The sequence below is a fragment of the Falco rusticolus genome, chromosome 4, assembly GCF_015220075.1.
Source record: "Falco rusticolus isolate bFalRus1 chromosome 4, bFalRus1.pri, whole genome shotgun sequence".
NCBI lineage: Eukaryota > Metazoa > Chordata > Aves > Falconiformes > Falconidae > Falco > Falco rusticolus.
Window position 1 is genome coordinate 77110784 of NC_051190.1, and position 22098 is coordinate 77132881.

Sequence of the window (22098 nt, forward strand, 5' to 3'; positions counted from 1 at the left end):
CAATGAGAAACTTCCCACACATTTCTGTGGGTCTCAGATCAGGTCTGTGTTCTCAAAGGGGAAGAATAAATACACTTGTACAAAAAGGAGAAAAATGGAGGAATGCATGAGCACACAATGTATAAACAACATTTAAAAGTTAAATGGCATTTTCTTCCTCTCAGTACACACTTCTCCTAAAACTGAACTCTAGTTATAAATTACCCCAGCCATCTAATAGTATGATTTCTTTTTCTAGGGTTTCCCTGGAGCAGATGGTAGGGTTGGGCCAATCGGTCCAGCTGGTAATAGAGGTGAGCCTGGCAACATTGGATTCCCTGGACCAAAAGGTCCCACTGTAAGTACACTACAGGAACTTTCTATTACTATGAAGATACTTTGAGACTAATCTGTAGGTACCCAACTAACTAACAATCAAACACATTTCCCTGTATTCTCCAGTACTGCTTATTGGATGTCATCCACTTACTTCCAAGAGTTCAGTTTTAAATCATTTCCAGTTATATAAAGTATGATTAAACAAATGCAAAACAATTTAATTAGTTTAGGAATATTTGGACATTGAAGTGATTATGATAATATATGTTTGTATTATAATTTCTGCATGTTCATTTTAACATTTCTGTATGTACAGTTCAGTAAAAGTTCTGTTAAGGATGGTTACCAAGCAAGCCTAAGTTTTATTTCCATAGTATTGTTATTTATGGAGCATATTCCAAAGCTCATTCAATTTAGAAGAAGAGCTACCAGTGATCAGTGGCGCTCTTGACTTGTCACACAGAGGCCAGAAATAACGATAATCATCTCCTGAATTTGTGGCATGGCTGTACATACACATGCAGATACATATATATATAGTGTATTGCATAGGCTGCTATGCAGAGTGTCATGAATTATAATCTCAAAAAATAAAGGAATAGAATTCTGAAAAGAAGAACATCTCTTTTTGAGCTATTATTGCAAAGTGGTTCAACAGGGCAGATGGAGCTTGTGGGTGTTTTAATCAGGATTAAAGAAATATTACAATAAATCTTCTGGCAAGGAGACTATCAGTCTCTGTTCAGTAGTTTAAACTGAATCTATTCTGAAGTCTTGGTTAACTTTTGTATCTTTTTCTTTCAACTTCAGGGTGAACCTGGCAAACCTGGTGAAAAAGGCAATGTTGGTCTTGCTGGCCCACGGGTATGTGGATATGTTTTCTTTATCAGCCTCCAGAAAGAAAAATGTAGATTTTCAAAACCTCTGTAATAAGATAGCATGAATCTTGTGCAAGCGTGAATAGATGAAGAAATAGAAAAGCACTTGGGAGTGCATTCATCTAGCCTCATGTCAGTGGTGACAATTGCTTAAGGAATAAATTAAAACTACCCTTCTTGAGTATTAATTGGGTAATTAATTATGGGTTATTAGCCTCCTATGAAGAGGAAAAAATAGCACTCCTCATGAAAATTTTTGAGGACAGTGTATAGTTTCTAATTTATGCTGTAAATGTCCAGCTTCTTATTGATAGTTGGAACTTACTAATTCTTCCATTTAAGGGACCAAGTAATTGGTCTGTTATGGGAAAAATGCTATCCACAAGGTTCCTGTAATCTGTATTTCCAAAAGAAGTTCCCTTAAAGATGAACGTGCTGCAATAACTAAAACAATCACCAGGATTTAAAATTGTAAATGTCTTTAGTACCCTTTGTCAGTGAAGCTCCTACAAGTAGTTAATTTCAAAATACATAGCTGGAGACCTTTGTTTTGGCACAGAATCACTTTAGAGACCTGTTGTTCATAACAAATCAAAACTTTGATAGCAGATTTCTACTTGAACACATTTAGGGTGCTCCTGGTCCAGAGGGAAACAACGGTGCTCAAGGTCCTCCTGGAGTCACTGTAAGTAACAGCTTCCATACAAATCCAATTTGTGACTTTTCATTAATGGGATTTCCCTTTTTAAAATCCATTTTCCTTTATTTCTTCTTCCAAGTTAATCACCTGTTTTTCATTCCATCTAGGGTAACCAAGGTGGAAAGGGTGAACAAGGTCCTGCTGGCCCTCCTGGCTTCCAGGTAAGTAACTACGTGATCTGCTCGATTTTATCTATGGTTTACAAAAGCAGGAAGTGCTTCTGACCTAACGTTATTTGTATTCTTGTTTCTTTACCCTTAGGGTCTGCCAGGTCCCTCGGGTCCAGCTGGTGAAGCTGGTAAACCAGGCGAAAGGGTGAGTGACAGATACAGTACTCCACAAGTAGGGGCAGGCATTGCATAAGCATTATGTTTACAATTGCACATGTGGTGACAAAACAAAGCAATCTGTGTTATATGCAAATTTTAATAGTTCCTTTTGTTAAAGCTAGCCACAAATTAAGAAGGTCCATTGGAACTTGCAACATAGTTCTTGTTTCAAAGTTTTGGTTTGAAACTGAGCAAAGCCAGTCCTTTTGCTTTTCAGGCCTTAAGCAGCAATAATGCATGCCCCCTCACCCAAAAGACAAGACAGTACATGAAAAATATTTTACTTTGAATTTCTTTTGAAATCTTCAAGGTTCAATCTAACCTGCATTACTCCAATTATATGCTTTTGCTGCACCTCAGTTGCTTTCAGTGAATTTACAAGGGCATACAACTGAGGTAGCTCAGTGGTAATTCCGGCTCTAGGTTCTGCTCAGTTACAGCGTGTGATGTAATCTGCCAATTGTGCATCCTGTGTGTCAAAACCACCTTTAACATGTATATTTACATTTCTCTGTGTCTCTGTAAAAGAGTTTACGTTGTATGTACCTGAAAAATGAGCTTGGAATTTAATAGCTAACTCTTTCTTCAGATGAGAAATTCTCTCAGGTGTGCTTTGAGATACTGTGCAGCTATATGAAAAGGGTTTATTTCTGTGTATTTTAAAGACTGGTTTTAGTCTGAAGATTTTCAATATGCTGCTGCAGTTCGAGAAGCCTTTCTATTTACTGCTAAGAAACAAAACTTAAGCTAATAATTTTGCTTCAGAAATAAACTTTACCAATGCATCTACTCTATTCTAGGGTCTTCATGGTGAGTTTGGCGTCCCTGGTCCTGCTGGCCCAAGAGTGAGTAACTCATTTGACATCTAACACAGATTGGTTTAATAATGTGTTCAGTAATAATAGTAGCTATGTTTCTGAAGACAAGCGGCCCTTCTCAGTTACAGAATAGTGTATTGCAGTAGACTCCCAGGAAGGAGGGAGAATTTTCTCTGCTCTATGCAGGTGTCAGGTTGTATGATTATAGAACACAATGGTTGTCAGTGTTAGTAAACTTCTAGATAAGCAATATGAATATTACCCAGGTAACGATTTCCTGTATTAATGAACCTCACAATGAGATTGCGGGTGGCAGAAGACTGGTCCTGCAGCATTACACTGAGGCTTCGGGCATATGAGAATTTTCACCTCCAGTGCCTGTGCACAGACCTTCTTAGCCTGACCATTTCAGTGATAGTATCCCTTGCTAGCCAGCTCCTGCCTCCCATGTAATGTCTTGGAACAAATGGTGGGCTGAATCCAGAGCCTGGAATAGTCATTGGAAGATACTGCCCCCCGCTTCCCTTTATTCCTGCACTGTGAATAAACATCTGTAAAGAGCTTTGTGTGGAGGCCTTCCTGCATGGCAGGAAGGTCCCATTTATGCAGAGCAGTGAGTAGTTTATGAAATGCTCGGTTAATTATTTGCTTTCCAAATTGACCTATAAAGAGGTTGATATTTAAACTGCTTCTGTTGCTTCCTCTTTTCTTCTGACTTCCAGGCTAAATGTATTCATGACAAATATTCCCATTCACTCTTAGCAGTCATATCAATCAGTTTAAACAGTGCTTTTCCTCCCTATATTTAGTTACCTGAGGCTGTATTAGTAACCATGTCCTCTTTAAACTTTCGTTTTGCCAATATATCCAAGCTGAGTTCCCTGTATCATTGTAGTAGCAGTTACCTGTCTCTGCTCTAGTTTGCCTTCAGCATCTTGTACCCAGTCAGAGTGTATTTCATTCAGTATTCCAAACTGGGTCTTGCTGATGCTTTGTACTACAAAATTAATGTTTCCTAAAAATACCTCACTGCTTATGCCAGACCACATTTGCCTTTGTCATGTTCACATCATTTTGTGACTATTGGCTATCACCTTTCCCTTTCTGTCACTTTCACCAGGTGAAACTCCCATTTACAGCACAAATGCTCATTTTTGTTGCCTAAATAAATGGCATGGTCCTTTGCATTCTTGAATTTTGTTGCACTTCTACTGTGACAGCTATCCAGCAGGTTATTCTCTTCTTCCTGTGTAGTATGCCAACTCTTCTTCCTGTTGACAAGAGCTTCCACCTTTGTGATATCTGCATATTTCATAAATACCTTTCTTCCTCCTCTGCCTCAGATTATTCACTGAGGTTCCAGCTTGATCACACTGCAATTTAGTAAAACTAGTATTTCCATCTTTGATAGATCTACTGTGCATTTAAGCCCAGTTTCTATGTTTCTAATTCCATGTTTCCAGATGACTTCTGTTTCAGAATTTATCTGTATACCTGTTATAATGTACAGGTCACGTTACTGTGCTTTAGCTGTCACTTTTATTGTCCAGTATTCACCAGGCACTTGCCACTGCAAAAATAATTGTTTGCAAGTTAGTACGGCTCAAATTTCACTAGAATCCATTCTCTGTCCTCAAATTTCTATCAGAAGCTCCTTTTGACAGTAGAATGCAAGACTGTTACCAGAATGAGCACAGTAGCCAAAATCTGTGTTCAAGAAGTACCTGTACTGTCAGCTGTTACCATGATGCAAGACTTCAGTACTTAATTTTGCTACATTTGTATCAAAAGCTAGAGCCAATTCATGTGGCCAGTTTAGTTAATATCTGGGCAGTTCTAATGCAGCTCTTAATGGTTTGTTCAGATAAAAATGCATCACATTGTTGTTGCTACTAGTCAGTGCTTTTAAACCTCTAAGCTACAGAACAATTCAAGGAAAAACTCAAATTGGACTGTCTCCTGCAGGGTGAACGTGGTCCTCCTGGTGAAAGTGGTGCTGTTGGTCCTGCTGGTCCCATTGGAAGCCGTGGTCCATCTGGTCCACCGGGCCCTGATGGTAACAAGGTATGCCTTTTTCAGCTGCCATTGCCTTGCTGTTGAATTCCTGATGAAGGCAATTCAAAACCTTCGTTCCTAAGAGCATAAGTGATTACAGGTAATAGGTAGTTACCTATACACCATAGCCTTGGGTCATTTTTTCAAGTGGTAAAGCTCCATCCTAGCTAGTCCACACTAATATTAAAGGCATTTATGTTTAGCACTATAGATGATAGGAGGGAAACTCCCGTTTGGACTCAGTTTGAATGCAGCTTGTCAGCTGGGCGTACTATTATTCAGTTTTGAGATAGGGTCCAAGATTTCGGCCAGAATTAATGCTGACTTCTATTTGTACTCACCTCTACTTATACACATGAAGTTCTTGTGTCTAGTAAGCAATATTTTCCCCAAAACATCGGCGCAGGAATAAGCGGTCACACTTTTCAAGATTTTCATGAGTAGTCTTTCTACAGAAGTTTAGCTTGGAATATGGGACACTCTAAAACCTCAGGAGCCCACACAATCAGAGAAAGCGTTGATGTCTGGCATCTTCACTAGCTGTAAAAGTAAAATAAGAACAATAATTTAAGACAAAATGCTACAACTCATGCTGTTTACAAGCAAGCAGAATGATGGACAAAGTAGTGACGACAGAATTTTGTTCCAAATTCTGTGAATGATTTGACTTTCTCTTAAATGATATGCTGTTGCTGCTAGGGTGAGCCTGGCAATGTTGGTGCTGCTGGTGGTCCTGGTCCTGCTGGCCCTGGTGGAATTCCAGGAGAGAGAGGTGTTGCTGGTGTTCCAGGAGGCAAGGGTGAAAAGGTAAGCTGGGCAACCTACTTTGTTAGTGCATGCACAGGTTTGGGAGATGCTTGAATTTCATTTACTTAAATAAACCTGCAGGTTACCCCAATGTGACTCTTATTTACAGTAAAACTGTATTACTTAATACGTAGAGATTTTGTTGGTCTAACAGACTGACAGTTTTCTCTAACGTTGTATTTGATTTTGCTCAGCATTTGGAATTGGTTTAAGAGACAGTTAGTTCTTCACAGGATTGGTTAACGATGAGCTTATCTTTACTGAAGAAATACTAAATCTGTCCTTGAGTACAGGCTTCATAGCAGGAATGGGCCTACTGATCTCAAAAGACTGAGTCTCTGATCAAATTCTTGACTGCTCAGAGTGCCGTGACTATGATATATGTAAATCAGTTAAAAAAATTTTGTGTTTATATCAGTTTTCTATAAAATCGGAGAACATTTTGGCCAGTGCATGTCCTTATATAGAGCTGTGAAGTCTGGTTGCTGGTCCTGTTGCTAGCTCTGCTTTATCCTTATCATTACCTATAGCATTTATTTTTATCTTGTTATGTACATCTCATTTCATATTCCCTTCTGTTCATTATTTAATAAACTCTCAACTGCCATTTCTAGAACTGCTTTATTTGTTTTGACTGAAAAAATCCATAGTCATTTAGCATAAATGGAGTTGTAAGGAAATTAAGATGAAAATTCCTGGCAAGTTTTATAAAACACTATGTACTGACATGTGGATTAATGCAGAGGAGCAGCAAAGCAGCATGTGTTTAAAAAAGAGGTAGAACAGAGTGCTGGTTTGATTTCTTGACACTATTGATTATTTGTGTACAACTTTTTGTTACACGAAACATAAGGTATTTTATGTGACCACTCATATCACATCAATGTTTTTAACAGTTGTTTTCCCACTTCAAATAGAAAGCATAACATGAATACCCAAAAGAATTTTTACATATGTTTATTTCTTCACTAAAAGAGAAGGGATTTTGAGGGGGAATTTACATTCATTATTTGGAATATGCATTAACTTGGTTTTGAATATTTAATTCCATTCAAAATTCTTGCCACCTGGGGGAAACTAAGTAGGTTTCCCATGAAAGAGGCAGGCTCATAATTCTGAAAAGCATGTCAGTCCCCTTTGTCTGCAAATTCTCGCTTTGCAAATCAGTACATGCATAGCAACAAGGATGAAAAAATAATCAAAGTCCATTCCCCCCAAAAACTAGCATAAGCATCTTGTATAGATGGATAGATGGATACTCAGTGAACTGTTCAAGACTTCTTTCATACAAACTATTGTGCTCATTACCAATATAATGCTTTTTTCCCCTCTGTGTATTCTAGGGTGCCCCAGGTCTGAGAGGTGATACTGGTGCAACTGGAAGAGATGGTGCTCGTGTAAGTATCTTTTGGTTCTACTTGAGTCTATCTTGCAACACCTCCAAACTTAAGTGACTAAAAAGGATGTTCAGGACTCACGTTTCCCACTGCATGGCATTTCGGCTTATATCTGCTCGCTTTTGATACAAATCAATGTGATTCTGTTACCTCTTGTCCAGGGATCTTTGAATTTCTGGGGGGAGAGAGTAAAGTGATGACTTCTCATACACGCAAGCAGAGCAATGACATCAGCAGAGAACCTTGTATTTGATAGACAGTTGTTCATTGTGACATTATCCTCTAATTTCACCAGCTCATCCCAGACAGCTGATTCTAATTCTAAATTCAGCCTGCAAAGCCACACAAAGTTATCATTAATTTGAGATTTTGTCTGCCCATCCTTGTATTCATACTTTGGAAGAAAAATAGCTGATTTTATTTTATAAATCACGTGTCCTTTATATTGAAAACAGCCAGAAGAAAGTCACACACCTGTCTTCAGAAGGAAAGAAAAAATACTAAAAGTAGTCACTCCTGCTTACATTTTGTTAGAAATGGTGTCCTGTCTCTTGACCTGTAGGGTCTCCCTGGTGCTATTGGTGCTCCTGGCCCTGCTGGTGGTGCTGGTGATCGGGTAAGTCTACTCTTTGAATGAAAAATTGTCTTGCTTGTTTATACAGTTTACCCACACATGAATATGTAAGATAAGGAGTTCCATAAAAAGCAATTCCATCTTTCTAGTGTGCATGAGTTCTGCAAGTGTTTCAGATTTGAGAGGCAAGGGTTATTGGGACTGTAGAACTATTCAGTGAAGTTTGCCATAGCACCCCAAACCTTTTAGTAAAAGGGCAGGGAGGGGATGCACATCTGCATGGCAGTGGGTTATATGGGGAGAAGATTCTGATTTAGGCTTTGTCTGAATTCTTCCCAGCTGAGGCTAAATGCCACAATCCTCCTCACACTATGAGAAGAGGTTTTGATACCGTGATTAACATACCACACATTAGCTCAGAATGATTCTTTATCCTGTCTGAGTATCATTAGAAGTTATTGATACAGGGCAGGTCAGAACAGAAGCGTTTTCAGTAACACCCTCTCCATCAGAGGCTTGAGGAGACCTACTACATGCATCTGTACCACATGATCACCCCAGTTCTGTGAGGCCTTTCCCTCAGTGTCATAATGTTTTCTACCATCTGTTTTAGGGTGAAGGAGGTCCTGCTGGTCCTGCTGGTCCTGCTGGTGCCCGTGGCATCCCTGTAAGTAGCAATTCCTACCACTGTTCCTGTGCTAAAGATGGGATGTTCAAAAAAAGGTTCTTTTTAAAGCCCATTCCAACCAGTTTTCTCTTCTTTGTCCTCTCTTTAGGGTGAACGTGGTGAGCCTGGTCCCGTAGGTCCTAGTGGATTTGCTGGACCTCCTGTGAGTATTGTTTGCGCTTTCCTGTTACTGATGCCATGCCATTCCTCTTATTTCCTTTACATGCTTTTCCAACTCCTCATTCTCTGTGTTTTTCTGCCTGTAGGGTGCAGCTGGTCAGCCTGGTGCTAAAGGCGAGCGTGGGCCTAAAGGACCTAAGGGTGAAGTTGGACCAACAGGTGCTATCGGCCCAATTGGTGCTTCTGGACCACCAGTAAGTGAACTGTGTCTTTGTAAAATACATGGTTCTTAACTGTACTATGCAAGCAATATGCTAGCCTGAAAGCCTTGAATTTTGAAAAGGTAATTAAAAAAAGAAACATAATTTCAAACTAGGCTGTGAGGAGAATCACCATACTGATTTTCACACATTTTATACACTTTATCAATCTATTTATATGGGCTCAGATCATGAGTCTGGAACTGAAAGGAAGAGAAAAAAAATTAATTTTCAACTTGCTCTGAAGATCAGCAAAGTCAGTCTATCTTGGACCATTCAGGGGGTGATTATGGGTAAGTTCTGAGCTGAGGATGTTGATATCTTCCTCTCTAAGACAGGATGTGCTGTCACAGTCTGATTTCAGACCCAGTCATCCAGAAGCTTATGTGCAAATTTGTCTGTCCACCCACTTGCACACAGGCTTTTCATGTGCTAACACCTTTATAGCCCAAAGGTGTATATTACTTCACGTGTGTAGCCTGTTATTGGGGAGCTGGCTGAAATGATGCAGAAAGTCAGGCCCTGCTGTTTCAAGTACTGAAAGTGTTGCAGGATGACATGGCTTGGGGTTCTTACTGTATGATTCTAATAGAGAAATACCAGGCCCTTGCACTATGTGGTTGTATTAGTCATACAGTGCTAACAGAGGACATGCTGTTCTTTGCCTTCCTGTGTCTTTCACGTTTTGACTTACAGATTTGCCTAAATGCACTTAATGTTTGCAAGGCAAATTCTTTTGAATCATAAATGCCTTATGCAGCTCTTACCAGTCCTTATGATACTGATTTAAAATTTCTGTGAGTGTTTACTACCCTAGTACCAAGACAGGAATTGTGATTTTGTGCCCAGTCCTCCTCCTGTTAAAGTGAAAAGCAAAATTGCCCTCAGCTTTCATGAGTGAGACAGAGCCCTTACTTTAACTAGGGAACATTAACAGTTTTTGCTTGATTCATCTGTCTTTTTCAATTCTTTATACATAGGGTCCTGCTGGTGCTGCTGGTCCTGCTGGCCCTCGTGGTGATGCTGGTCCTCCTGTAAGTCTTCAGGCTTTTGGCACTAATATCGTTGCTTTTCATTAAGTCATTGTTTCCTTTAAACGAGTCTTCCTTTTCACTTTTGTTTTTAGGGCATGACTGGTTTCCCTGGTGCTGCTGGAAGAGTTGGTCCTCCTGGCCCTGCTGTAAGTAACTAATGAAGAAATTGTAATGGGAGATAAGTCAGAAATTGCATTGGTTAGGGATAATCCTCATTTTTGTTACATTGACACAAATTCTAATTGCACTGCAATCACCTCAGATCCTTATAGGACTGGATGAGATAAGAAAAAGTCTCTTAAATGTTTAAACTCCCGGAGTGGGATTTAGGCATTTAATTTGTGGGATTTTTTACAATCCATCAAGCATCCCTCTCCATCTTGAGATGCCAAACCATTATTTTGCTTTTGTTTGAGTGGAATAAGGTCATGTCCTATCTGAAAAAGAATACTAAGGTTATCTTGTGTCCTCTAAAGTATTGGCAGTTCAACCTCCTGTCTCAAGCAGGGCAACCTCTCATTGTGTTTAAGAATGTGAATCCCTGCTGCTTTATTTCCCAGCCAAAAATTCTCATGTCAAATTGACATTTGCATTTTTTCTATTCAGAGGTGTTTCCAACCTTTACCAAAAGGCACTTCTTTCCTTAATACCCTGCATTTAAATAAATTGTAAATCTCAGTATCCAAAGCAAATAAACCTGTTGAATTGGAGGAGGTTTTTTTCTCATAGGTGTTGTTTTGCTGACTGACTGGATACCAAGAAAAACGGACTCCAAATAAAATACAAAAATGAATCTAGATCATGATCTTACAACATAATAAAGGAAAATAGCATGCAATATGAGAAAAGGGATTAATACTAGTTATTATGCACAATACAATAAAAGAGCAATAGGAGCGATGCATAAAATCATTACTGCAAAGCGTTATAGTGATTAAGAAAAGGATACATCACCAACTGCCACCTTAATAATATCATCCAGACCCATACTTGGGCTGGGAAGCCCCACTGCAGCCAGTGCCAGGAGTCTTTTGGTAACTGGGAAGTTCCTGCGTAGTGGGTCCACCTGTAGGTGAGGCTTCTGACCCAGTCCCAGAGCTTGCCCACCTTTATACGCAGCGAAAACAAAACTGGCTTACATACCTAGTGTATGCAAGCTCTGAAGTTGTGCCAAGTGCAGATGTGCACTGTCTTATGATCCATAAGGTCCACACGTGCCAGGGACATTGGCCAGACATCCGAGCATGGTTGAGTTACTGTCATGACACAGCTGCACACAATTTTTATTGTCGGGATGGTCCTGCTCACATCCTGCCTGTTCAGGGGGCGCAGAACAAGCACCACCTGTTGGATTCATTAAAAGCGATTTATAGTTGTCCTTGAGCTCCTTAAGCTCACTGTCCAAGTTAAACAATTCTGAATTAAATATATGATCAAAAACTTCTTCATAAGCAGTAACCAATCACTATTTAATAGACTTTCACCACAGATGCTATAGTTGCAATTAGTGTCTCCAGCTCCAAATTGGTATGTTCCTGCCAAATTTTGCCACTTTCACCTGCACTGAGTAAAAGAAATAAATCTCTCTGTTCAGTAAGTCTTCTGATTCCAGCTAACATTCTTCTGATATCCATTGCTAACAAAACCAGTACAAGTCGCTGCTTTAGAATAGTTGATAACCTGTTTATTGCAAAGCACAATTTTAGTACAGGGACATAAAATTATACTTACCTCTGTTCTCCCCAGTTAATGGGTCTATATTGTAACGTTATCATATTCATACTCAATCCTAGGGCATCACTGGTCCCCCTGGTCCTCCTGGCCCAGCTGGCAAAGATGGTCCTAGAGGTCTACGTGGTGATGTTGGTCCAGTTGGCCGTACTGGTGAACAAGGTATTGCTGGCCCACCTGGTTTTGCTGGTGAGAAAGGTCCATCTGGAGAGGCTGGTGCTGCTGTAAGTTACTATCACATCTCATTAAAAATGTTTCTCTTCATGTAAATGTTAGGGCTTCTAAGATATTTTTGGGATTTGTGAAGGGCTTTTCTCTTTTATCCACAAGTTTAGTAAAGCTTTTAAGTAGAAGCTCCACTGACACCCAAGAAACTGCAGACATGTTTGACAAGCATGCCATAAAAAATGAACCTGATCTCAGGGTCAGGTTTTTCTCTTTACTCTTGTGGTGAGTTGCATATGTCTCTGCAAGTAGATCAAATGAAAGCAACAAGGCTAACTACAGAAGAAATTGCTGCTTAGCCTGAGAAAGGGAATCAGGGTCTCCTGCTCTGAAATTGAGCATCATGGGTGGAAAAAGGAGGAACACATGAACATCCATTTAGAACAAGCTCAATTCATTTACTGCATCAGAAACTCTTAATTTGCGGGGTTCACAAGGTTAAAGTTGTCTGATCCTAGATTGGCTTAGAATGACATAAATAAATAAATCAATTTTAAGGATCTTTAAGCTTCCACATCCAAAATCACTGACTTTTTAAAAGTCAGACACATTTTGGTCTTATGGAAGTACACCTGTGTGAATTACCACCCTATTGTTTCTCAATAAAAAAATTACAGAAATTTCTTCTGTGATCTGCAGAAGTTGCAGCTAAGAAGGAAAACTTCAGTGTCACTGTCAGACGTGTATGTTAAAATTTTGTAGGTGATAATTGAAAATTTGCCCTTCAATGTCCAGTATAAAGCAATACATTTTCTAATTGTTATGTTCTCATTTAATTTCAGTTATGAAAAACATTTAACTAGTAGGCGTGACTGTAAGTTAGGGTAATAATTTAGGGTAATCTGTCAGGTTGATTACTAATGCCAAGTTTAGCACCATATATGCTCAAATTTCAAGAAAATGGAAAAGTCACTTAATTAAACAAACTTTTTACTTTTCAAATGATCAGTAGAGAACTCTTAAGGGTTGCTTGGAGAGGTCAGATACCACCTAGATGTCTTCTAAGACTGTCTCATGATCGGTCTCAGATGATCAGTCTCTTCACTATGGAATCCCCTCACCTAGTCGTCTTCTCTTACCGGATACTCTCCAGTTTTCATGCATCACTGACTGTTAGTGAATGGGAAAGGAAAAAGCATGTGTCTAGTGTTGTCAGAAACAGCATTTTCACTGGAAAACAGTAGTGAGGGGACTATAACGAGCATTACATTCTCACAGGCCTATAGCTTTGGAGTTTAAAGTCTTGTGGCTTGGTTGTGCCTTCTTCTATGCAGGAGCTAGCACTGACACACATTGAGATCCTTGGAAAGCAGTTCATACTGTTACAGAGCAAAACAAATGAGAAATATGGAGGGCCATATTTACTGATTTTTCTCTATTAATATAAATAATATTCCTTTCATATCATAGGGTCCACCTGGTAGCCCAGGTCCTCAGGGTATTCTTGGTGCCCCTGGTATCCTTGGTCTGCCTGGCTCTCGGGGAGAACGTGGTCTTCCAGGCATCTCTGGAGCAACAGTGAGTATATGACTAGTTAACTGCTTTTAACAGGTACATGTAAAAAAAGAGTTGAGGTCTCCTCTTACAGGAAACCAGGGAAAAGGAGAAGTAGATTCTGCTGTTGCTGCTGCAGAGGATCTGGACCTAACAGAGCAGCAGAAGAAATTATTGTTTGCTGCAGACAAACTTCTGTCTGCAGATGAGCATATTTTAGAATGGCATCAGAGTTTTCTGGTAGAAGAGGTAGAAAATACAGAATTAAGATAATATATGGTATAGTTAGATATGTTTCTTGTGTCCTGGTTCTTTTTCATTTCCAGAATTGATTGCACAGAAATGTTTCTCTTAGTTGTATGTCAGAAGTTCTGCAAGACTGGTTTGTGTTGTATTATAATGTCACATTTTGTTACCACTGTTCCTGTATTAGGGTGAACCTGGTCCCCTGGGTGTTTCTGGTCCTCCTGGTGCCCGTGGTCCCTCTGGTCCTGTGGGTTCTCCTGGTCCAAATGGTGCTCCTGGTGAAGCTGGTCGTGATGTAAGCTATGTCTTATTTCCTCTTGAAGATTGCTTTTCTTTTATTCTGAGCCAAAGACAAATACACAGAAAAAATGGATGCAACTGGAGACTGTTCTGCTAGCAAACCTGTAACTTCTGGTGTCTTCAAGAAAAATTACAGGAGGATTCTAATAGACATGGATTTCCCTCCCCATCCCCAACTAGGTGACAAATTCTTCAAGGCACAGATTGTATCTGGCAATTAGATTCTGGAGTCACTGTCAGAATCTTTTGACTTTTTACTTAATTGCCAAGAAAGACAGAGTAGGGAAAAGATTACTTCATTGTTGGAGCTGTGAAAAGTAGTACATCCCAGGGGATAAGGTTTTGGCTATAGAAGAGCTATCAGGAAAGCTTGTTATCAGCAAATTTTCTTAATCGTGTGAGATGCAATATACATGTCTTTCAGGGAAGGATAAAAATTGTGCAGTCCCTTTTATTTAAAGGATCTAATGATTCATGATATTAAAGATAAAAGTGTTTTTTAACTTAAGGTCCACTCAGAAGGCATATGAAGCACATTACATAAAATACTGGAATTCAGTTATTGGACTTGTGCAACACTCAACGCTGTTTTGGAGTCCTAACAGAACAGATACACTTCAACATTGTGGCTGAGCTACCTAATGTTTCCCAATGTGCATTCCCTCACCACAAAACCTAAGGTTTGTAGGCAAAAAGCATGACAGAACAAACTCTGGCCTGTGTGGCAGGTACTTCTGGAGAGATTGACATAGGTTAAGACACAATGCAGGACCTGAGTCCTGTGCAGAAGGGGGAATGTGGGAACACTCCAGTGGAACAAGTTGCTCCCTCTAATGCCCTGCCTCATGGGTGATTACTTGGAGGCCAGGGCACTGTGCGCAGCTCTTCACAGAGCAGCAAATAAACTTACCCATCAAATTTAACCATCCAAGTTAGTAGTTTATCTTGAAGAAGGTTGTCCATACAGTGGCTATACATTCACAAAGGAAGCCATTTAATCTTGAAGTACCACAACAAAGTAATTTAGCTGTGACTACTGTTCCAAGTTCTTTTCTCACCCCTAGCATTTTTCATCTAAAAAGTAGATCTCAGTTTTACGAGAGTGCAAGCTAGATGAAGACCACCGTTGTGAGAAATATAGCAGAACTCGGTAGTTATTTTCTATACTGAACTTGGAAAATCTAAAATATTTGAAGACCATCCTCTTTTTCTGAGAACATTAATATATTTAAGGGATTTGAGAGTGGCATCTATAAGGAACAATTTGTTACCTTCATGCTATCCCATCCTAGCATCTTCTTATTCTCATTGGGAGCAATTAGACTAACAGTTCCATGTGAGATGAAGGTTGATGGAATTTAACATTTTGTCATGGTATTTTAACAGGGCAATCCTGGAAACGATGGTCCTCCAGGCCGTGATGGTGCTCCTGGTTTCAAGGTAACTGTTCTTTTCTTTTATTTCATAGTCATGGAAGAAATATTCCAGTATGTGTAAGACAGAAGTAACACACTGTCTCTTCTTTTGCATTCCTTTGTTGCCAGGGTGAGCGTGGTGCTCCTGGTAGCCCTGGTCCCAGTGGTGCCCTGGGTGCTCCTGGTCCTCACGGCCAAGTTGGTCCCTCTGGAAAGCCTGGAAACCGTGGTGATCCTGTAAGTTGACAAGACCTCAGGTGTTCTGATTGACACAGGACTAACATTTGTATGCATCAAACCTCTACAGTATGTGCACTGGATAATTATTTTGCTTTCTGCTGAAATGTGTTGAGCACGGAACCTTTATTCAGTATAGTATACAGCAGTGACGTGCTGCTTCTGTTCCTATTTCAGGGTCCTGTTGGTGCTGTCGGTCCTGCTGGTGCTTTTGGTCCAAGAGGTCTTGCTGTAAGTCTCACTTCTAAATACATTACTGCACTGATGCAAGAAGAGAAAACGTGCTTTATTAATAAGGACTCATGGCTATGCTCAAGATATGAGCCCAAAAAGTAGCACTCAGGGAGCTGTAAACATTTGTAGACCTAGAATCTCAATCAGCATTCTCTCTTAATGGGCTGATCCTGAAGCTTTTGGGATTGACACACTTCCTGGGTGTGTTAACAGGATGTACATATATGTATCAGGGGAAATCTATGGCACAATGCAGAATGTGTTCGTGCCTAATTTTTGCTTTGATGGTTGTACATACTTGTAACCTTCTCTTTTATTCCTCTGACACCTATATCCCTTCCTAGGGCCCACAAGGTCCACGTGGTGAGAAGGGTGAACCTGGTGATAAGGGGCATAGAGGTCTGCCTGGCTTGAAGGGACACAATGGATTGCAGGGTCTTCCTGGTCTTGCTGTAAGTAAATGATTTCCAGGATTTTAACTGTGAAGAGAAAAAGGAAATAAGGTCACCCTAGTGTGGAATTACATATGCATAACTCAGCAGGTTGATACTACTTACTCCACTCTGCATCATCTTTCAAAGTCCATAAGATTCTCTAACAGTCAACGCTTTTCACATAAATTGGCAAGTTTTGATATTGCCATTGATAAATTGGCTTTAGAACTGTGAGTACCATTGGTTGCCCTGAAACTTTGACGTCATTTGGCTGGAATAGATTCAAAAAGCTCTGCCTTTGTTATGATATTATTTCTTATTCTGGCCAGAAATGTTAAATCCTTTGTATTATAGAGAAGCAGAAGTAATTTATAGATTTTTCTCCCCCTTAAATTCTATGCCCTTTAGGAACTATGACTTTATTTTAAAGCCTTCTCCGAAAATCTGAAGAAATAATACAGATTTTTATAGGTTATGCCCTTAAATACCTCTTTATGCTCTCTCTCTTCACCCCCAGAACAGGCATTTTATACCCCAGCTGCACTAATAAATGCCATTAGCGCTAGGTTCCCATTCTCTGAGCCCATGACTATAGTTCCCTCTTGAACTATGCAAATACAAATGTGTGCCACTGCATGTTTTAAATGACTATGTGTGTATCTTTCCCAACAGGGCCAACATGGTGATCAAGGTCCTCCTGGTAACAATGGCCCTGCTGGCCCAAGGGTATGTGAATTTAATAGCATATTCAAGTAACTCTCCCATTTCCTTTGTGCAATATATATGTACACTCCCATTTACATGAAACTATTTCTAGTATTTTCTACTGTCATTAAACAGTTTGAATTTCTTTTTAGGGTCCACCTGGTCCTTCTGGTCCTCCTGGTAAAGATGGTCGAAATGGTCTCCCTGGACCTATTGGCCCTGCTGGTGTGCGTGGCTCTCACGGTAGCCAAGGCCCTGCTGTGAGTATAACATTTTTTGTTGATTTAACACATATATTTTATAGTTACAAGAAAGTAACTTCAAAAGCCTAGCAGTTTGTGAAAAGATGAGGGTTTATTTATTAAAAAACATAGAGACTTCCAAATGTCTGTTGTTACTTAACATTAAACATTTGCCCAGTAGGCCTAAACTTGAAGTCCTTGTTCATTCCCTATAGCCAGACAGCAAACACACAAAGAAGATGTGGTAGTCCTACACGGTGCATCTTCTGCTTGAGCCCATAGTAGTCACCACAGGACAAGTCCGTATGTGCAGCCACAGATTCAAGCTAAGGGTACTAGGACTTAAGCAGACTATGCATGTGTGGAAGCATTTAACCGAGAGAATCATATGTCTAACAAATGCTTCTTGTCTTTTACTTTCGAAAACCTTAAGGGTCCTCCTGGTCCTCCTGGTCCCCCTGGTCCCCCTGGTCCCAATGGTGGTGGATATGAAGTTGGCTATGATGCAGAATACTACCGGGCTGATCAGCCTTCTCTCAGACCCAAGGATTATGAAGTTGATGCCACTTTGAAAACATTGAACAACCAAATTGAGACCCTGCTGACCCCAGAAGGCTCCAAAAAGAACCCAGCTCGCACCTGCCGTGACCTAAGACTCAGCCACCCAGAATGGAGCAGCGGTATGTTAGTGTGAGACATTTGTCATTTCTGGCTCAGGGAGTACTTCCAGCGTATGAGCTTTCTTTGAATGGTATCTTTGGCCACCCAGTGAAAATACTAAATGACCAATGAAGATGTTCTCTCTGCCTCCACTGAAAGTAGATACATGGACATTCTGAAAAGCTCTTTAATAGCTATTGTTGAACAATTATTGCAATAATTTTTCAAAATAATACAAAAATATTTAACCCTACCTTTCAAATACACTTTCTTATATGTTAACAATCTAAAATATGTATTTATCCTGTTATCACCTTAATATTGTACCTAGTTGTGATACTTACGAACTCTCCCTGAGTTTTTATATTAAACAAGTGAATATAAACTGAATGCAAATGTTAGGCTGAGTGAACTATTGTTTGCATTTCTTTCCTCAATGGCAGGCTTCTACTGGATTGATCCTAACCAAGGCTGCTCTGCAGATGCCATTAGAGTATACTGTGACTTTGCCACTGGTGAGACTTGCATCAGTGCCAACCCTGACAATATTCCTGCCAAGAACTGGTATGTGAACAAGAATCCCAAGGACAAGAAGCACGTATGGTTTGGTGAAACTATCAATGGTGGCACCCAGGTAAGTAAGTGATGTATGGGAGGATGATTGTTTCCTACAGTACTGTATGAAGAATTCCCACTTCACCAGCTCTCAGCACACAAACACAGAAATTAAACTCTTTTAGAGAATAAGTATGAAAAAGGGAACTACTTTTTATCTCAAGAGAACAATGCTGCAGTTCTGGTTTGGATCACAGTTTGCTAAAAGGATTTCTTAGTGTTCTAACTTTTCTTGGTGTCTGCAAGTGATCAATTCAGCACGACTAAACGCTATTGCTAAGGGAAGCATGGGCTAGAATATGGTACGTTAGCATAAAGACAATCTAGAAACTGTCTGAAAAAGTTAAGAAAAACATCTTTGCTTATTCTTTTAATTGAGATTTTTTTACATGTAACACTGTTCCCAGAAAGATATTTGTTACCCATCACAGATGTAATGTTCAGAATTGCCAGTGTAAGTAAAAACAAGAACTATGTCTCCTTGCACATTAGACACTGTACCAGCCAACTGTAAATAAATGAAGTTTTGTACAGCTAAGGAGATCTAGTTACATAATTCTTAAATGAAATTGAATTGATCTTACAATGAAATTACAGTGTCCAAGATCTTTAATAAAAGAAGATAAGATTGATCACACTGGGTCAGAACAGTCTAGGGTCCTGTTTCTTAGCCACATACAGTGGCTAAAAGTAGATGCTGTAAAAGAGCGTAAGAATGAAGTAAGCATTTGTAATATCCACAGACACTATTCTGTCACACTCAAAAAAAGTTCAGGGTTTTCTTGAGACAGGTATTGTTTCAATTCATCTATGGAAACAATAGTTTTCTCTATCTTGAACTTGTGTGATCTTGTCTTTGAATCCACCTAAACTGTTAACACCCTATCTTGGAACAGAGTTTTACAATTTAACTATATCCACTCATGTCTGGTTTTCAATCTACCCCCTACTAGTTTTATTTGATGCTCTTTAGCTCTGGAGTTGCAAGACAAGTGATCGCAGACTTGTGTGATTATTTTTCTTTAATGTTCCTAGAGCAAGTATCACATACTTCCATTACAAGCATCCACCTTTCCCCAGCAATACAACTGAGTGGGTTCCTTTCTGTTTTTCAGTTTGAATACAATCATGAAGGAGTGACCTCAAAGGATATGGCCACCCAGCTTGCCTTCATGCGTCTGCTGGCCAACCATGCCTCCCAGAACATCACCTACCACTGCAAGAACAGCATTGCCTATTTGGATGAGGAAACCGGCAACCTTAAAAAGGCTGTTATACTGCAGGGATCCAACGATGTTGAACTACGAGCTGAAGGCAACAGCAGATTCACTTTCAGTGTTCTTGAGGATGGATGCTCTGTAAGTAACGCAGAAACCATGGGCACCATGATTGCCCATGCTTAGGCACATGATTAGGGACAGAGTTGTGCTTTGATTCAGAATTATTTAGACCAGCAAAATTTCACCCAGTGAAGATAAATAGCCTACAAAACCAGCTATACCAGATCTTTAGCAAGTGGGAAGGACTAGTTTACAAACAAATTCTACCTTGTACCCTGCAGTGTTGCAAAAAAGGAAAAGCTTTTCAGAGGGACCAAATCCAAATTCCATGTAAGCTGAAGGTTGATGAGAAAATATTACAAAGCTGTAGGAAGGCCAGGATCTTTAAGTCCTGAAAAACTGAGGATTTAACATCAGTGTGAATAATATGATGGTTTATGTAGAGCATCACACATAAGACTTCAGAAGATTAAAGTAAATATTTTCTCTGTATCAGGAATCTAAATAGCTGGATATGTGTATCTGATTTGCAAACAATGGCAGCAAAATTAGTATGAAATTCCTTCAGAAATTATTTGTTCAGGTGAAACAATTCTCAATACTATGAACAATGCGATAATTGTAATGAATCTTTTCTTGCAGAGAAAGAACAATGAATGGGGCAAAACGATCATTGAATACAGAACAAATAAGCCATCTCGCTTGCCCATCCTTGACATTGCACCTTTGGATATTGGCGGCGCTAACCAAGAATTCGCTTTGGACATTGGCCCAGTCTGTTTCAAATGAATGAACTAAAATTAACTTAAAGCCTCTCCCAAATTATTCTCTTGTCATTTCTTTTTATAATGAAAGCTGACTCCTTCCATTTCTTCTGTTCATCTACTTGCTTAAACTCTGGGCGAAAGAGAAGGAGAAGAATTGATTGGAGCATTGTGCAATGAAATTTAATACAGCCCCAAAAGGACTTGGAAGTCTTTCAAGATTTAACACCTTGCTTTGGGAAATGTCAACCTTTGTAAAGAAAAAAAAACAAAATAAAAAATCATGAAAGTTTGCACCACTTGTGGTCTTTGAATATCTTCCACAGAGGAAGTTTAAAACCACAACTTCCAAAGGTTTAAACTACCTCATACACTAAATCAAGTGTGATCCACATCTTTTGTAGGTACTTTGCCATGTGATCTGAGGTACTTTCAGTTCCACTCAAAATACAGTGGTGCTAATTGCTTTATTACAGAGTATATCTCCAATACTTGAACTTCGATGGTGCTAGTAGCATTTAAATCACTTCTCTGTTTCTTTGAAATCTGTCTCAAAACTTAGAATGACCTGTCTCACCCGCAGCTTAAGCATGTGGATCATTTTTGCTCATCTTTGTCCTCTTCCTCCAAAATCAGGTGCTCCTGCTTTTAAATCTCATCTCCATCTTCTACAATGGGTTAAAAAAAAATAATCATTTCTCAAAAAAAGAAAGAAAATGTATTTTGTATATGTGAGATGTTTAAATAAATTGTGAAAAAATGAAATAAAGCATGTCCAGTGTTCCAAAAGAAACTATTTAATGAGTTAAGTTACTTGCCTAGATGCATTGGCAGAGTCATCCCCAGAATTTACAATACATTTGCTTTACTACAGCTATCTTAGCCCATTGCTGTAAAACATTTGCTTAGAGCATTTGAAGACTGCCTACAACTAAGGGTGTGATTGTCTACTTGACTCTTCATTTCAACACCACCTTTTGAAAAGTCCACAAGAAACTCAGTAACCCTATGCTTCATAGTATGAGAAGTTCAGAAGCAGAAATAATTCATTTTTTCCAAATGCTAAGCAGGATTAATGCCAAAAGAAGGATCTTTTTTCTCACTTAAACATAGAAGGAGGATGAAGCTTCTGTCTTACCCTTGAAGACAGTTCCTTGGTGTTGGGAGAGCTGTGCTGGCTGGTGCTGTGCCGTAATCAGCAGAACTGTGCCTGTGTGCTTTTGAAATGATGTGCAGAAGTCCACACAAGGAATCTCTAAATTTAGTTGTCTTGTCAGGAAGATCAGTGTCTGTTAGGCCCTTATAGCTCACCCAGTTCTGTATGAGAGACAAAACTATCTGCTGTTGCTAACCTTAATAATTTTTTTCTTATCTGAGGCCTTTTAAGAGCCTGCTATCGTATCAATAGCGCTTTTCTGAAAAACAGAAATGAACTGCAGTTCCAACAGCCATGTTCCTCAAATGGGGAAGGCACTGGGAGAAAACACGAAGGACTGTGAAGACAACAGAAAAAGCAGGTAAGGGGGCAGGTGAGACAAGCTTAGTCAGCAGGAACCCCC

General features: G+C 39.6%; 1 protein-coding gene across 1 annotated transcript in view; it reads left to right on the forward strand.

The window, feature by feature from the left end:
- Positions 1-20838, forward strand: part of COL1A2 (collagen type I alpha 2 chain) — a 40248-nt gene extending 19410 nt beyond the window's left edge. The window contains exons 25-52 of the mRNA XM_037385294.1: positions 239-337; positions 1129-1182; positions 1828-1881; positions 2004-2057; positions 2158-2211; positions 3026-3070; positions 5009-5107; positions 5798-5905; positions 7249-7302; positions 7865-7918; positions 8490-8543; positions 8653-8706; positions 8810-8917; positions 9904-9957; positions 10050-10103; positions 11751-11912; positions 13324-13431; positions 13841-13948; positions 15340-15393; positions 15498-15605; positions 15783-15836; positions 16184-16291; positions 16946-16999; positions 17131-17238; positions 17654-17900; positions 18324-18514; positions 19611-19853; positions 20418-20838. Coding sequence (XP_037241191.1) covers positions 239-337; positions 1129-1182; positions 1828-1881; positions 2004-2057; positions 2158-2211; positions 3026-3070; positions 5009-5107; positions 5798-5905; positions 7249-7302; positions 7865-7918; positions 8490-8543; positions 8653-8706; positions 8810-8917; positions 9904-9957; positions 10050-10103; positions 11751-11912; positions 13324-13431; positions 13841-13948; positions 15340-15393; positions 15498-15605; positions 15783-15836; positions 16184-16291; positions 16946-16999; positions 17131-17238; positions 17654-17900; positions 18324-18514; positions 19611-19853; positions 20418-20564 — 2691 coding nt within the window. The 3' untranslated portion in view covers positions 20565-20838. The remainder of the gene's footprint in view (positions 1-238; positions 338-1128; positions 1183-1827; positions 1882-2003; positions 2058-2157; positions 2212-3025; positions 3071-5008; positions 5108-5797; positions 5906-7248; positions 7303-7864; positions 7919-8489; positions 8544-8652; positions 8707-8809; positions 8918-9903; positions 9958-10049; positions 10104-11750; positions 11913-13323; positions 13432-13840; positions 13949-15339; positions 15394-15497; positions 15606-15782; positions 15837-16183; positions 16292-16945; positions 17000-17130; positions 17239-17653; positions 17901-18323; positions 18515-19610; positions 19854-20417) is intronic.
- The last annotated feature ends 1260 nt before the right edge of the window (positions 20839-22098 follow it).